We start from the raw sequence: 16,820 nt of genomic DNA, 5'->3' as shown, positions 1-16,820 counted from the left end.
TGAGCGTGACCTAGGAGCAAACCCATTTATGCTATTCCAAGCAAAGACCATAACTCCATTTGAGCCCTCAGTGGTTCATGATTAATTTTGTTCCCAATTCATGCTTCAGCAGCACCCAGACCATTTGCTCAAATCTACAAAATAGAAAGCATAAATTTACTCTCTGCCTTTTTCTCTTCTTTTTGCTTCCACTCCCTCACCCCATGCATCTATTTATCACCAACTCCATCAATTCAGTAGCCTAACATTTTCTTGAATATACCCTTTTCCTTCAACTTCATCCCCATTGGTTCAAACCCTCTTCATTTGTTGCAGGATTGTGACAGTTGCTTTCTATCTGGTGCCTCTACATCTAGTTCTATGAACACATTTGATTCTATTCTATACACTGATGCTGCTCTATATTCAAAATTCCTCACTGACTCCCCACTGACAACAGAAAAGCATATTCTGAGAAGAGACTCTTGAAGGAGCCTTAATGGTCTGGCTTACTTCATTTTTCAGACTTCTTGTATGTCACTTCCAGTATGAACTTTGTAACATTCCCCAAAATATGCACAGCACTCTTACCTCTGTGCTTTCAGACATGTTTTTTGTTTTTATTTTTGCCTAGAATGTATTTCCTTCTCTTGGTGAATACCTACTTATCCTTTGAAAGCTAACTAAAGTATTACCTCCTCTGGGAAACTTTTCTAACCCTTCCCTACAGACTTTTCTGCTACACTTGCTTTGTGTTTCTGAGGTACTTTTTCTAAAAACATATATTTGTTACCAGGATTGACCTGAGTTGAAATTTATTGGCTAATTAGACTATGAGCTCCTCAAGGTTAGGAATAGATTTTACCCCTCTTCCCTACTTGGGGAGTGACAGTTCGATAGATTGTTCAGTACACATCCATTTCTTGCCTTCTTTCTAAACCAAAATTTTTATTTGATCATTTACAAAACTAGGTGAAGGACAGGGAAGCCTGGCATGTGGCACTCTATGCCGTTGCAAAGAGTCAGACACAACTGAGTGACTGAATAACAACAACAACAAAACTAGGACCTTTGTTGAACTGGGTTTTACAAGTCCTTCTAACCAAACAATCTTTAATCAGTTAACTCATTCATATATTTGTGAAACTTCTTCAAGTCTTTGCTCAGATATTTTCTCAGTGAAACCTTCTCTGACCATCCTAATCCACTCTCTCCCAGAACACTCCATATCCCCCTTCCGTAGTTTATTATCTCTATGGCACTTCTATCCCAATAGATACTTCATAATTTACTTATGACTTTTGTTTATTGTCTTCCTCCACTAGAATGAAATCTCTGTGAAGATGGGACATTTTGCCTATTTTGTTCACTGCTGTATTTCTGGCACCAAAAATGATGCCTGGCATGTAGTTTGTTCTCAGTGAATATCAGTTGATTGAATGAACTCCCAAATGCCAGAGGTGAAAGATTCAAAAGGATCATCTCATCAATAAGATTCAAAACAAAAATTGTCAATGACCTAATCAGTGACCAAGCCACAGGATTGTGGGGACTGCAGGTAGATTGACAGCTGTCAGAAACAGGGAAGTAGAAGTGTAGCAAAGGAATGAAGCTACCCATGAGTCTAAGAATAGGACTGCTAACCTGGGTGAATCCTGCAAATAAACCTGACATAGCATGGCCACGTTCTCATATGCAGGGCATAATTATGATCCTTTATGCATCTCCTCACTGTGACAGGTGAAGGGTGTCCACCCCACAAGAGCAAAGCTAGAGAAGTGTATCTTCCAGCTTTTCCTTCTTTGTTCTTCTCTGATGATATCTGCCCCTTTTGGAACTTAGGGACCTACACTTCTTCTTCTCCTTTCTTTTGCAGGATCTCTAGGAAAGGGTGATACATATTGAGGCACAAAATATGTGCCTGGTGGCACATATGATCTCTCTCAAGGGTGTTTTAAACCACTGGAACCAGCTGTTAACTTAGGGACTTCACACACTGGCAAGTAAAGGGGAGAGAGAATGTCTTTCTGGTATCCCTGAATTTTTGCTGTTCAACTAAAAATAGCCATGTCTGTATAAACAAGTGTAACTAATAAAGTATTTCTGAAGCAACTCCCAATGTAGGCCTGTTTACCAATAAACCAATCACTCTTCCACACTCTCTCTTCCATTTTAAGACTTACCTGTGAGGTTGGAGACATGGCATTTAGAAAGCAAAAAGCCCCAATCTACCCCTTTATGTTTGACTGTACCAGAGGAAGTCCTTAAGGAGGCTATATAGAAAAAGTCTATCCCTTTCAGTTAATTTGGAGGGAAGAAGGGAGTAAAATATTTATTGAGATGAGGTAGGTTCTGTTCTTGCTGCCTAAGCCCCTTAATTTAGGAACAGACAATAGAGAGGGGTCAAATGATGAGCATTCTAAAAGGATCAAAGAGTCTGAGGATTTTAAGACCAGAGAGTTTAGAGTATCTCCCTGGCTATACTAGGAGGAACCATTACTAGGGAAAGTGACTATTATTCTTTCTTCTATAGGAAGGCAGTGGCAGTGGGTCAATGGTGGTAACAATAGGCAATTAGAGATCTTCTTATTACCCATTGCCTGAATGGGATGTACTAAGGTACCCAGAGATTTTCATTTGTCCCAGTTGAGGAGATTTAGAGATGCTTATCACAAAGTAAAACAGCAAAATCTTGCATTTAGAATAAAAAAGCTTCTGTAGACTCAGATTTTGAGATATATAAAATGTCCAGGATCACAGGATACAGTGGTGGGTACTAGCTGGAACTTGCTTCCCAGAGGGTAGACTGAATGGACACTCTACAGCCCCAAATATATTTAACACTGCACAGTTCAGAGGCATCTTCATCATCTGTAACCATAAGATCATGTAATTCATTCCCAGACACTAACTTGGAAAGAAACAAGGCAGAAAGAAAAAATTTGAGAGTTTGAGAATTTTCTTAAAAGAACTTAGTTCCTATGACATAGATTAGATTAATTATAGGAAAATAGAGTAGCCACATCTGTATGTGAAAAGTATTTTTTTTGTCATCTCCGTGTATTTGAGGGGTTTCCCCAAGATTTTTGAAAATCTGCAGAGCAAATTTTTGTATCATTCAGTGATACATAATCTTCCAGGCTAAAATTAAAAATCCTATTTTGGGGCCATGACCCAAGGAGAGAGGATTTGCAGATGCGGACAGAGGATGGTCAGTATAAGGTAGAAAAGAAGCATTAGTAAAAGTTCTGTAAAGTTTTGAAAAATAGAGTCAACTTTTCAGAAAGGGAAGCCCAGTGATATCAGCAAGACTGGGACATATTTGGAGAAGTACTTTTAGAAAAAGAGATTAGATTTCAATAACTAATCAGAGAAAGAATATCCAGCTACCATTTAATTAATTAAGTCCTCATAGGGATATCCAAGGAGTCAGCAAGTACATTCATTGTCAGTCTTCTGTTGTTGTGTAGTCGCTAAGTCATGTCTGACTCTTTGTGATACCATGGACTGAGTACACCAGGTTCTTCTGTCCTCCATTATCTTCTGGAGTTTGCTCAGATTCATATCCATTGACTCAGTGATGCTATCTAACCATCTCATCCTCTGTTGCCTCCTTCTCCTTTTGCCCTCAATCTTTCCCAGCATCAGAGTCTTTTCCAATGAATCAGTCCATCACATCAAGTGATCAAAGTCTCACGAGGCCTAGCTAAATGAATACCTGTCCACCTTTTGAGTCAAACAGCTGAGGCTGAAGAATATTTACTTCCCAGGAGTAAAGAGGACCATGGTTGGAGACTAAGTCTTAGCACCCGTGCTCTTCAATAGAAGGTCCATGGCATGCAGGACACCCAGAAGTCCCTATATTTAAAAAAGGGGACAAACTGTAGAGCACTGCTGGACCTAGGGATGGCAGGGGACAGGATGTATAGATCCCTGCAGAGATGACTTTGAGCCTGGGGACAAAGGTCTGGGGTCTAAGACTACAGTGGTGAATGTCAGCACAAAGGCTGGATAGGGAAATAGCACCTCAGACTAGAGAGCAGTTCCAATCAGCTGCTTTTCAGCAGGGTTCAAGTAGAATCCATAGAAATTTAAATGAATCTGAGGCTCCAGTTTCCCCTACTGCCACAAAATCATGTCAACTGTATCCTTTCCCCATACATCTGGTTATGTTAGAGAAATATAGGCTGGGAGAGAGGAAATCTGAGAGACTGAGCATGTGATCTAAAGAGACTGAGCATCTTCTTAAAACGATTGTGAATTATTGTACTGGACTCAGTTTGTTGGGTTATTCTAAATTGGACTTCCTAGGCGGTGCTAGTGGTAAAGAACCCACCTGCCATTGCAGGAGATGTTAAGAGACGCATGTTCTATTCTTGGGTCAGGAAGATCCTCTGGAGTAGGAAATGACAACCCACTCCAGTATTATTGCCTGGAGAATTCCATGGACAGAAGAACTGGGCAGGCTATAGTCTATGGGGTCACAAAGAATCGGACATGACTGAGTGACTAACACTTTCACTTTTCACTTTCAAAATGTATACACTTCCCACTTCTCACATGCAGTTGGTTTGTAAGGAAAATCAGATGGGTAATGGGATTTTAAAATTTTTTTCTTGGAGCATCTGGGGGTAATAGAATGAATAATTTTGTAATCCTGCTATTTCACAGATTAAGTTAATAAGGAAATAGTGTCCAAAAAGCCAATTAACAAGAAAACTCTTTTATTGATAGAAAAACAGAACAAAATTTCCATGAATTCTGGTATCTGTTTTATTCTGTCTGTTGGATATACTCAAGTTCCAAAATCAGTTTTGTTTTTTTTTTTTTTTCTGTTGCTGGTCTTGTTGTCATCATTATTGTTGTTGTTAACCTCTCAATAGAAAAAAAAAATCCAGTGAAATCACATGCCCCTCCCTCACACAGATAGGACCATCTTAATAAGACATGTCCCTAATTAAAGCTAATTAAATTCTATCCTAAGCTAAGCATTCCTACATGGCACCAATTGTATTATTAGGTTGGTGACATTAATAAGTATTGATTTCAAGCCATTGAAACTGTTTCTCAAATGTTATCAAATAAATAAAAAACAAATCAGAATAAGATTTACGTTCAATTCAATGATTAAGTATCCTTCAGTAGATAGGTCAATTTATCCTAATGTAAACTAAAACATCTATGAGCCACAAACACTAGTTCCAAAAAAGAATAGCCCAGATGAGTGGCTTTTCAGATTTAGACTCAAAGTCCAGATTCACATGGGAATGGACCTGAGGAGCCTGACCAGATTAAGGTTCTAATTTAACCTACAATGTCCACATAATATCAGCTAGCAATTGCTCAACTGTCACCCACAGAAAAGCATTTAAAGCATGCCTGCACAATGGAAAATGGAATTTTAACCATTATCTAATTAATTAAATTGATATAGATAGAAACAGTGGAAAAAGTCAGATGCCAAAGTTTTTTAAAGCTACTTTATCCATATTTTCCAAATACTACTTATCAAACTAAACAGATAATGGTCATATTTTCACTTTACCTTTAGCTATGCAGATATAAATTGTATCTCCACACCACATATAGGCTGAAAATTAAAAATTGAGCCACAATCCAGGTTTGTGGTCTAGATGGCCCTAAATCTCTTCTAGGTATTTTTGTTTTCCATCTAGATATTCAGACCACATAGATATGGTCATAAATTCAGTATCATTGCTACATTTGAGTCACTAACAAGGAAAGGAAGCTTATCTAATTACCAATTCCCTCGAGTCAAACAGAACTCTCCCCTTTCATTAAATAAAGAGAAAGTCATTCAGATTTAACTCCAGAGAAATAAGTGCATGCATATACCCAACTTCTCAGTATCCTCTCTGGATAAGAGGATGGAACAACTATTTGGTTTCCATCTCATTCTTGTAATGACAGAAAAGAGAATACAAAAAGTCCATTGTAAATTTGTACAAAATGTATGCATATATAAATACATATCTATGGGTGTATATAAATTCTAAAGAAGATTATATCCATCTACATCTTTAAGATTCAGAGTCCTATACAGTTGACATAATGGTATTCTCTCTCCAATTTTCTTATCTTTAAAAACAATGAGAATCAAGCATGCCACCTTATGAATACTGAATAGCAAGTGCATAAGTTGAGCTGTAGCTATAGGGATTTGAAGCAATTAGTTTGACGGGACATCAGTGAATAAAGTAGAAAATTTGTCTACTTCCAGATTTCCTTTTGTTTCATATAAAATGAAATCCAAAATGCCCTGTTGGTAGCATCCCGAACTCCTGAGACTGTCAACTGAGCTCTATAAGAAGCAATGCTTTAAACAGGGTCTGTGCAAATTGCTTGGATATGTGCTTATTGCAATAATTTGGTGTGGGAACTGGCATTACTAAAATTTCATGTGATTCTCTATCTCAGAAAAAAACCTCAAGTGACACCACCAGAAGCTTATGGAGTTCTGAGAATATTAACTCTGCATGAAATTTGACTCACAAACCACATCCTCTTTACACAGAGCACTATTAAAAATATTAAACCATAGTCAATTAATGGAGAAAGGTGTACATATTAAAAGGTGCACAATTATAGCATATTATGGATGTGTGGCTATGTTTAGAGGTATCGAGATCTTTTTAAGACAATATACATAATGTTTTTATTTCTCCTGTTCCCTCTACTCCTTTGGGGAAATATTATACAAGACAATTTCATAATTACCCCCTAGAGTGTACAGGTTGCTTCTTGAAACCGGATTATTATTGCATGCCTTGAATGCACTATGATTCATAAGGCAAAAACGTATGAGTAGCTTCAGCACCAAGGAAATGGAATCATCATCCAGCACTGCTCACAACAGAACATCTTATTGCTTTAATAAAATGGGAAATTATTCGCTGTAAAAAGTGCACCAAATGAAGGGGAGAAAGTAATATCCATGCACTTAGTGGAGCTCACTGGAAATGAGGAAGCTCCCTTCTGAATCCCTAATTCTATTCAAATTTCAAGCCCCAAAGTCATTCTGTAATAGGGTATTAAATAGCTATAGCTAGATGAGGGTGAGCTACAAAAATTAATGGACTTTCTTCTTCACAGTGCCTTAGTCATTCTAATGTACAATGTAGAGCTCTGATATACTAAAGGATTCCCAAGTGGACTGAGGGAGTTAATGCTCTCTTTTATCTATTACTAGGAAGTGACTAAGGCACTGGAGAGAATCTGGTTCATTGTTTAATATATTGTATCCAAAGATTACACCTAGTCTTCCTAGTATTACAACACTACATGCTTAAATGATGATCCTCTGTGCTTCAGAAAAGGTCTTGAGTGGTATCTAATCGGTGATTAAAATTTAGCTTATTACATCAATTTAGAAAAGATGTAAATTGAGTTTGGGCAATTTAATAGATGGCCTAAAAATCTCAGAGGTAATGTTTCCTCTAAGAGCACATACACCTGGAACCAAGACAGAGATTCTAGAACTACTTGTTACTTGGGAGAGGGATGCACTTAGGGGCACTGTTGCCTTACATCCTGCAGGTTAGTAAGGTCCCTTTTAGTTGAGCTTTTTGTAGAACATTCTCATTCATACATTTTCCAAATTTGTTCCCAAGAAAGGATGCCTCTGCATACAGTTAAGTTATAATATGCTTCTGGACCCTTCTATCATCAGCCCAAGGGAAACAAAGTGGTAAATAACCATAGGTGGATTCCATTTGTAACACAGATGGCCTTGTCTGGAATTAGGAGAGAGAACAAAAATATTTAATTTTGTCTCTCACTTTCCTTTTTCATAGTCTTTTTTCATACATCCAATGAAGTTAGGTAAGCCAGACTGAGAAAGAGAGACACTCTTTAACTGCACCCCAGATACAGGAACAGATTTCTAACTAACAAGTTGCAGAATTTTTATTCTACAAGCAGTTACTGGATTAACTTCTTTTAAAATTTGCATGTCCTGTCATCCAAATTGCCCAACATCCCCACCAGTCTCACCCCCAACACATACAGTACAAGCAAGCACACACACACACCACTGCCTCCAGGTGGTAACTGCATGCAGGGAGGACTACAGCCACTGTTTAAATATTAACCATGTTTTAATAGATGGCATTCCTGCACATCCATTATTTGTTTGTTTTCTGTTGTGGTTGTCTCTGTCATTTGCAAAAGAAATAAGAAAACATAAGTATCATCTTTTTATAACAGTCTACTACAGGGTAAGGTACAAAAGAACACTTCTGGAAACAGCAGAAGCCAGGCCTGACCACTGAAATCCTCATCCAGTGGTAACCATTATATCAACAGCTAAAGAAGAACACGAATATACAGTTTGGAGAACATAGTACAGAATTATAGTTTGCTTTTGTATTTGGTACCAATATAATAAATATATAACAAAGGCGCACGTGTTCTAAAAATTAAACAGAAACATTCTGATTGGTTAAACACTGCACTTTCAGTACTGCACATTGCCTAATTTATTTTTTACAAAAAAAAAAAAAAAAGGTAATGTATGCAATGTTTAATAAGAAGAAAACCAATAGTACATATAAACCCGACTATAGAAAAAGAGGAAATAAACCAACAAAAAGCTAGCATATTCACTTCCCAAAATAGCCCCTTTTGCACCTGCACAACCAAAAATGTAACCAGTTCTGAGACAATTTCAGCACCAGATCTAGCTGGACAGCTCCCGGATCCTCCATGAATCCTGAAATGCCACAAGTCAAAGGTGTACAGGTGGGGGTGGGGCAAAGATAAAGGACTAGATTCTGTCATTTAAACTCATTTAAAAGATTTTCAATAAACTTATGCTCGACCAGCAAGGGGCATTTCTAAAAGTAAATTAAAATCCCTGGTCCTAGAAAAGAGAAACTGAAGGTAAGAAGAGGGCTGGCTGGAGAGCGGTACCTGTCATAAACGTTTTTCAGGACATGTCTCTGTGGCCTCTTGTAGTCCTGGTGCTTAAGTTTACGTTTTCTTTATAGTGTACTATTGCCTGAGCCCAGCTGAAGATAGGAATGGGGAAAGGAGGGAAGCTGAAGGAAAAGTGAAAAGCTTTGGGGGTTAAGGAGAAGAAAGGTAATGAACCTTAACTTGACAGCTATGTACAACACACCAGGCCCCTCCACTCCCTTTGCTCCAGGGGTCAATGCCTTTTACATATTTGGTAGCTTGTGCGGTTTCTCCTCCGTATTGTGGGGGGCGCAGGGTGCGAAGGGAAGACGCGTCTTTCATTGACAATGAGAAATTATGTGATTTGTCATGCGCTTGGATCGTGTAATTAATATTATAATAATTACTATAAATATTAATAATAAAGTATTATCAGCGTTATTTCTTCTTCCGAGACTTCCCTCGCCCAATATTTACAAATACCGCACAGTGCCTCGGCGGAGGAGAAACAGAGAGGAGAGGGAGGACAGATAAGGAAAAAGGGAAGAGGAAAGGGAGGCCACAGGAAAGTGGAAGAGAAAGACCGGAAGGGAGAAAAAAAAAAAAAAGCAAGGACGGCAAAAATGCTGGAAAGGAGGAAGGGAAGAGGAGAGGGGCTAGACAATCAGGATAGTACCACCGCTTGCAAAAGGCCCTCGCCAACTGGGTCCAAACAGGAGGAGGCTGTGTGTGCTCCTTGCGGACTGGGGGCCGGCGGTGGAGGCGGAGCACAGGGAGCCTGGCATGGGAGGCCAGGAGGAGAAGACGAAGAAGAAGCGCTGGATGGGGCGCAGAAGGCAGAGTCCCGGGCCTGCCTCTCCAGCCGGGCTTCTTTTCCTTGGGTGGAAGCCTGGCCTCCCTCGGGTTGGGGCAGCCCCCTCCCGCCGCGGTTGCCGCCGCAGTGATCCCGCTCGTATTCCTCCTGAGCCCTCTGCATCTTCCTCTTCTTCATCCTACGCTTGTGGATATGGAAAGTGGAGAGGGACAGCACGATGAGGCAGAAGATGAGGGTGACCAGGACAATCAGCACCAGCGTGGAGGAGAAGGACTGGAAAAGCTGCTGTCCCACCTGCGTGATGCAGGTGCCACTGCTACCGCCTCCTGCGCCTTGGCCACGGGCGCTCGCGTTGCCGCTGCCGCTGGCGTTGGGGGAAGCGAAGGTCCGGTTGAGGAGACACGGCGGCAGCGCCAGCCTCAGCTCCTTGGGCGCCCTGGCACTCATCGGCGCTGGGCTGGGAGGGGCTGGGCCCTCAAGACTTCCTCTTTTGAGCACACGGTTCTCACCAGCCAAGAAAAGGACGGAGCCCGCAGCACCCAAAACTACTCCCTGGCGTGGGAGGGGATGCGCACGCGAGCGAAGGACTAAGGGAGCAACTGTGGGCAAGCAAACTGGCCAGGGAGCGAGCGGTGCCCAGGAGATCCTCTCCGGCCCCGCCTCGAACGCGTATCCGCGCGCCCTTTTCCTTTGCCAAAGCACCAGGCTGCAAAGAGAACAGGCTTGGTTAGGATCCCGGCCGCTGCCCGGGGAGCAGAGAACCGGAATGATCAGCGCCACTGCAAAGCGGCCCTCTGAGCGCACTGCTTCAGCTGGGCGCTGCCAGTCTTCACAGCCCACAGACCCCAGTCCGCCCGCCCGCCCCTGGCCGCGCACCAAAGCCTTCAGTTCCGCTCTCTCGCCACTTTGCGGAGAAGAGGGTCTGCGCCGACACCGCGGAGATGCCGATTACTCAGCAGATAAAGCAGCCTCCCTGCGCCCTCCACAACTTTCTAATTGCAACAGACACGCAGCCACTTCGGAACGCGGTCCTCGCTTCTCAGCGCGCCGGTTCGCCTCTTTTCTGCGCCCTCTCAATGGATGTCTTCTCCTGAATCTTACCCTTCCCAGCACCCACCCTGGGCCGCCGAGCCGGCTCCGGGAACGCAATCCTCCCTTGGGTCCCCCGCCCTCCAGACCCTCCCTGAACGATGTCAGATCCCTTAGGTATCATTCCCATGGGGGTAACCCTGGAGCCACATCCCACTCCACCCCTGTCCGCGGCCACGGCTGACACGCAGGACTGCGCTCCACCCTTGCTCCAGCTTTCTTCCTTGGTACCTCCCCACCCCCCAATCAAAAAAAAAAAAAAAAAAAAGCACAGGCTGAAGCACCTTTCTTAGCTAAAGCACATCCCTACAAACGCCCCCTTTTCCCCATCTCTCTGTGTCTCCACCCCCACTTGACAGTATCCTGCTTCTAATGGTGCTGGAAATGAAAGGGGGAGGGTTCCCGCCTGCAAAGTTTGGGGAACGGACCTTCTCTCGGGCCTTTCTAGACTCAGCCTGAGGGCCCTGAGGCTCTTCCCGGGGACCAGAGCCAGGAAGACCCTTAGCGCGCAGCAGAGCCCCCTTGCCGCTCTCGAGAGGCCGCTGCAAACTGTTGCACTGCGGAGCAGCGAGGCGGCGCGCAAGCCCGGGCCGGGGCAGGGGCGGGGGCCGAAGCCACGGCCAGAGGTGCCTGCGCAGGCCGCCAGGGCTGTCCTACCCGCTCGCGCCTGGCCACCCGGCCGCCCCGAGTTTCAGTCGCCCCGCGTCCCTTACCTGGGGCCGCCAGCTGGCTGCAAGGAGGGAGCCCCGCCGCGCGGCTGCAGTGTCGGCTGCAGAAGGCGCGGAGTGAAGGGGCCAGAAACCGAGCCGCGCTGCCGCCGCCGCTGCCGCTTTGGGGAGCTCAGCTCGCAGCCTATTGCCAGAGAGGCCGGTGACGTCAGGCAGCCACCGCCAGGGCTCCAAGCCACCCTTCAGGCCCCCACCCCACCCTCATACCCCAACACCTCGTCCTGGCAAAGCCAGGCTCTGCCACACAGGTTCTCAGTTCCCTGCTGTTTCCCTGCCCAGGCGCTGGGGAGTAATCCCCAGCTCCACCCTGTAAGCAACCCACCTTCCGCAGCGCTCTGCTTGGGAAGGGTTGAAGCTTCGTTCTCTGGCTGCCCGATTCTTCACCCTCACCTCTTGCCCACGTGGTCCCAAGCACACATTTTTACACTCTAGAGATCCCTCTCCCCTCAGGGCACACAATAGATTTCCTCTCTCTGCTGACGAGGATCGTCCCTTTCTCCAATCCTGTCTGTGCTGGCCTGGCTCTGAACAGAAACTGCGTCCGTGAGAGGCGCATTTCTGAACACAGATGTGGCAGAACCTGAAATACAAACGTGAACATTTATTTAATATCAAACAATGCAAATGAACCATTTTCCTCTCCTATAAGGTCAGAATCTCCCACTTATCTTTCCCTCTACCCAACTCAGGATCCTCCTCTCTTCCCTCACGCACTCAACTCCAGGCCCAAAATAACACTCAGTGTATTAAATACTCCTTGTATGCTGACAATCTAGACGCTCATGAGCACACACAGCACGCAAAAAGCTTATAAGGCAGAGAGATGAAAATCATTCAGAAAAGTGCAGAAATGAAACCCTATGAAAATTGCAAGCATTGTGCTTCTTACAGAGTACCCCATTTATTGGCCCTAACACTTGCAAAGGTGTCCCTTGCCTTTCGGTAGTATTAACAGTAGTCTTTCAGCACAATGGATAGGACTTCCTGAAAGATTCTGCCTAAATCTGGGCAAAGACTAATGAACTATTGGTTTGGAACCCTTGGGAAAATATGAATAGCACATTTGACTACAGTAGCCAACTTCAAAACAAAGTATTCTCATATTTTTACTATAGAAAACAGCAATTTCAAAGATAATGTATTGGTCTTTGAAGGCATTCAGGTGTCTTATTAAGTGTACATTTCCTTCTCCCCTTACAGTTTTGTTGCCTTCCCATCTTTGAGTCCAATACAGTGCCTGTACAATTCTCTGTTGCTAAATTGAGTGCTGCAGTATTCACTGCTGCTTTTTCCTGCTGTGCCTTAGAATTGAGGAAGAAAAGCAATAAATGGTAAGCACCTTGTATTTGCAAGCAGAAGGCTTTGTAAGAAAGATGGTTTCATGTTTGTGGTAAACAGTTGTCTGTAATCTGGGGGTCCCTTCTTCTGAACCTGTGTTCCTATCTAGTCCTACTCTAACTTTTCCTTTCTCTCTTCTTGCCCATGACACATATATGAGAAAAATACATATTTTCTCCCCTAGATTCTTTCATTCATTTGAATAAAAGTCATCAACATTTTTCCATAATAGTTTCCATTAGAAAAAAAAACAAAACATATCTCTACTGAAGCTAATAGGGCAGTACATGTTGAATAATGCATGGTTTCTTGAGAGCATGGATTGATGCCTTTGGCCTCCAGAGTCACAGAGTTAATGATGGTCAATGACCCCAGTGCTGGTTTAGGTTTCTTTCCTGGAGTGGGGACACCTAATGCCTTGTAAAAGCCACCTGCCACATTTAGCTATGCTGACTTTGATGGGCTCAAGTTCTAGAAGGGTGGGCCTTGTTTTCACTATGATCCCTGAGACTTCACCATTAACTCTTAACATGCAATGCCCCATTTGGGTACACTTTTCTTGCTCCTGAAAAGTTGAATCTAATCAGCATTTTGTAAAGCAAATTCAATTTTAAATACTCCAAAAAGAGATCTGGCTATTTAAAGAGACTCTTTAGAAAAAGTGTCTTGTAAAGCAAAGAATTTTTACATAGTAAGAATTAACTCCCACTGGTCTGTTTTCTAAAATTGAAAAAAAAAATAAGTTGTCAGATTTTCCTAGTGCAAAACGTGCATACTTTTTATAATACACAGTACTGGGATTGCAATATATATATAATGGGATTTCTTTTCCATACCAAGCTTCTAGGGCATGTGATTAGGCTGCCATTGTTCTTATTCTTTTGTTATAAATGATAACCATCTGTTATAACACAAGTGCTAAAAGTGTCTGCACCATTTTCCACAATCTATGAAAAGACAAGGTCTTGCCTTGGAGAATTTACAATCTGCAGCAGATGAATGTGATCCACAAGACAATGGTATTTAACTGGAAATGATTTAGGTAGATTAAAGACATCAATTTTCAGGTCACTTTTTTTCTCCTTCCTCTCTCAAGAAGAAGAGTCTGCAGGTTTATAATTTGTTCTAACCCAGAAAATGAAAGCGCTCAATAGATAGAAGTGGGTGTCACTGGGTAGTATGATTCAAGCCCCAAGAATACCAGTGACAGAAAACACGCATACCTCTTGGGCTGCAAGAACTGATCCCGTTGAGTCGCTGTATGATTTTGGCACACCTGGCACAATGGCAAGACTTGTTCCAGACAATATGTTGCCAGTGTTTCTACGACCAAACTTTTCAGGTAACACTTGCAAGAGTGGAAGACCAAGAAGCCTCTGAGACTCCCATGATCTCCTGTTAAGATGGGAAAGCCCCTTTGGACTCAGGTGCATTCCCAACATTCAGCAACATATGATATTTGTTCTCAAGTTTTAAGAGGAATCTCTAGCTTAGAGAACAGTGCTACATGAGCACCTGGCACATCAATCCCCTAAAAGCAATGAATCCATAATAATTACACTACCACCAACAATAATACGTGGCTATTATTATTATTTGCAAAATGCCTGCTATATACCAAGCATGCTAAAGACTCTATAATAAAGCCTCAACATAACCCTGCAAGTTTATTTTTGCCAAAATACAAATTTATTTATTTATTTATTCACTTATTTGCTCAATAAAGATCTTTGAGTACCTGCCATATGTCAGGTGAGGAAATAAAAGCTCAAAGTAGCTAAAAACCATGCCCAAGTTGCCTAATAGTATGTATAATACTAGGATCAAACCCAAACAAGCTGGCTGCAAAATTAGCATTCTTTTCATGACTAGTGGTTTCTCTCTGTTTCCCTCTTACACTCACATTGGCATACACATATATCTATTTTAACCCTATCACAATTTTATCTCTATCTACTTCTTATTGGAGGAGGGTAAGCAAATAAAACTGGAGAAGAGCAGAGCTGTTTTGTTGAAGCAGTGGAAGGGAGCTGGGAAGTCCCTTCACTGGGGCCTCCCCTTTTCCCCAGCACCAGTTCACAAGATGCTCCAAGCAATCCCTTGTACTGAGCAGAGTCGTTTGGAAACCCTAGTACTTCACTAGGTCACCTAAGCAGGTTATTCAAGACCACAGTACATTCCAGGTCATCTTAGATTTAGAAGGACTTTTTCAGAGTTTGTTTAGGTGATCCTAACATTTTGATTAATCATGTATCTCAACTATTCGGGGTCCCTGCATATATACAAAAATATGTTCCACGTGTTGCCATATTGCTATTAAATCAACTACTGGCCCAGTAAGCAACTGATTAATAAACAAGGTTCTGAATGAACCTTTTGACTTTATTCAAATTATCTAGTTTTTTTTCCCCCTGATTCATTCTTCTCATGTGTAAAATGAGAATAGCATCTTCATTGCAGTGTTTCTTTTGAGCACTAAGCATATACTAAGCATTCAATAAATGGTAGCTCTTCACATTGTAAATTTATCACAAAGATTAATATTTTAACCCTTATAGTAGAAGCATTATACTGTTTTGGACATAAAAATTCAGGAAAATTTTTATAAGCTTGAGTATTTTTATGGGATGATAAATATAAGGGTGAAGGGAATGAAAGTAAGGATAGACAATGAGTAACTCAAGAAACTGGGGCTATGAATCCTAGAGATGGTGAGACATCAAGAATACATCATAGAATCTTCAAATGTTTAGAGCTTCATCAATGGAAGATGAATTTGTCCTGCTGTAGGTACTCAAAGAGAACTGAAACATAGAATAGATAAACGGTGAAAGTGAAGTTGCTCAGTTGTGTCCGACTCTTTGCGACATCATGGACTGTAGCCTACCAGGTTCCTCCATCCATGAAATTTTCCAGGCGAGAATACTGGAGTGGGTTGCCATTTCCTTCTCCAGGAGATCTTCCCGACCCAGGAATCGAACCTGGGTCTCCCTCATTGTAAGCAGACGCTTTACCATCTGAGCCACCAGGGAAGTCCAAGATATATGGTAGGAAGTATATTTCAGTTCACTATTTCATAATTTAAAAGAGTTTTTTCTAACTATGTAACAGATTATCATTTAAACCAGTCTTCAAACTGAGGGGCTTATGTCCCTGGAAGTACATTGAGATTTTTCTAGGGGTCTATGGGGATGTAGACCTAATTAACACCCAGAAAAGTTTTAGTTTTAGTTTTAGAACTAACACCCAAAAAAAGATGTCCTTTTCATTATAGGGGACTTGAATGCAAAAGTAGGAAGTCAAGAAACACCTGGAGTAACAGGCAAATTTGGCCTTGGAATATGGAATGAAGCAGGGCAAAGACAGAGTTTTGCCAAGAAAATGCACTGGTCATAAAAAACACCCTCTTCCAACAACATAAGAGAAGACTCTATACATGGACATCACCAGATGGTCAACACTGAAATCAGGTTGATTATATTCTTTGCAGCCAAAGATGGAGAAGCTCTATACAGACAGCAAAAACAAGACCAGGAGCTGACTATGGCTCAGACCAAAACTCCTTATTGCCAAATTCAGACTTAAATTGAAGAAAGTAGGGAAGACCACTAGACCATTCAGGTATGACCTAAATCAAATCCCTTATGATTATACAGTGGAAATCAGAAATAGATTTAAGGGCCTAGATCTGATAGAGTGCCTGATGAACTATGGAATGAGGTTCATGACATTGTACAGGAGACAGGGATCAAGACCATTCCCATAGAAAAGAAAAGCAAAATGGCTGTCTGGGGAGGCCTTACAAACAGCTGGGAAAAGAAGAGAAGCAAAAAGCAAAGGAGAAAAGGAAAGACAGAAACATCTGAATGCAGAGTTCCAAAGAATAGCAAGAAGAGATAGCCTTCTTCAGCGATCAATGCAAAGAAATAGAGGAAAATAACAGAATGGGAAAGACT

General features: G+C 42.0%; 1 protein-coding gene across 1 annotated transcript; it reads right to left on the bottom strand.

Annotated features, from left to right (window-relative positions):
- Positions 1 to 4,686: 4,686 nt before the first annotated feature.
- Positions 4,687 to 11,638, bottom strand: C15H11orf87 (chromosome 15 C11orf87 homolog). The gene is made up of 2 exons (XM_086338285.1): positions 11,512 to 11,638; positions 4,687 to 10,415 (listed from the first exon to the last, which is right to left on the bottom strand). The coding sequence occupies exon 2, from the start codon at positions 10,154 to 10,156 to the stop codon at positions 9,560 to 9,562; it is 597 nt and encodes a 198-aa protein (XP_086194411.1). The 5' UTR covers positions 10,157 to 10,415; positions 11,512 to 11,638; the 3' UTR covers positions 4,687 to 9,559.
- Positions 11,639 to 16,820: the final 5,182 nt, after the last annotated feature.

Source organism: Bos grunniens, chromosome 15 (genome assembly GCF_055505025.1).
Source record: "Bos grunniens cultivar Pamir isolate PY7600 chromosome 15, Bosgru_T2T1.0, whole genome shotgun sequence".
Lineage (NCBI taxonomy): Eukaryota > Metazoa > Chordata > Mammalia > Artiodactyla > Bovidae > Bos > Bos grunniens.
The sequence above is the reverse complement of the archived record's forward strand: the minus strand, read 5'-3'. Positions and strand labels throughout refer to the sequence as shown.

Bases quoted from the DNA above. Each gene is read 5' to 3' on its own strand.
- C15H11orf87 (XM_086338285.1), bottom strand. From the start codon at position 10,156: ATGAGTGCCAGGGCGCCCAAGGAGCTGAGGCTGGCGCTGCCGCCGTGT.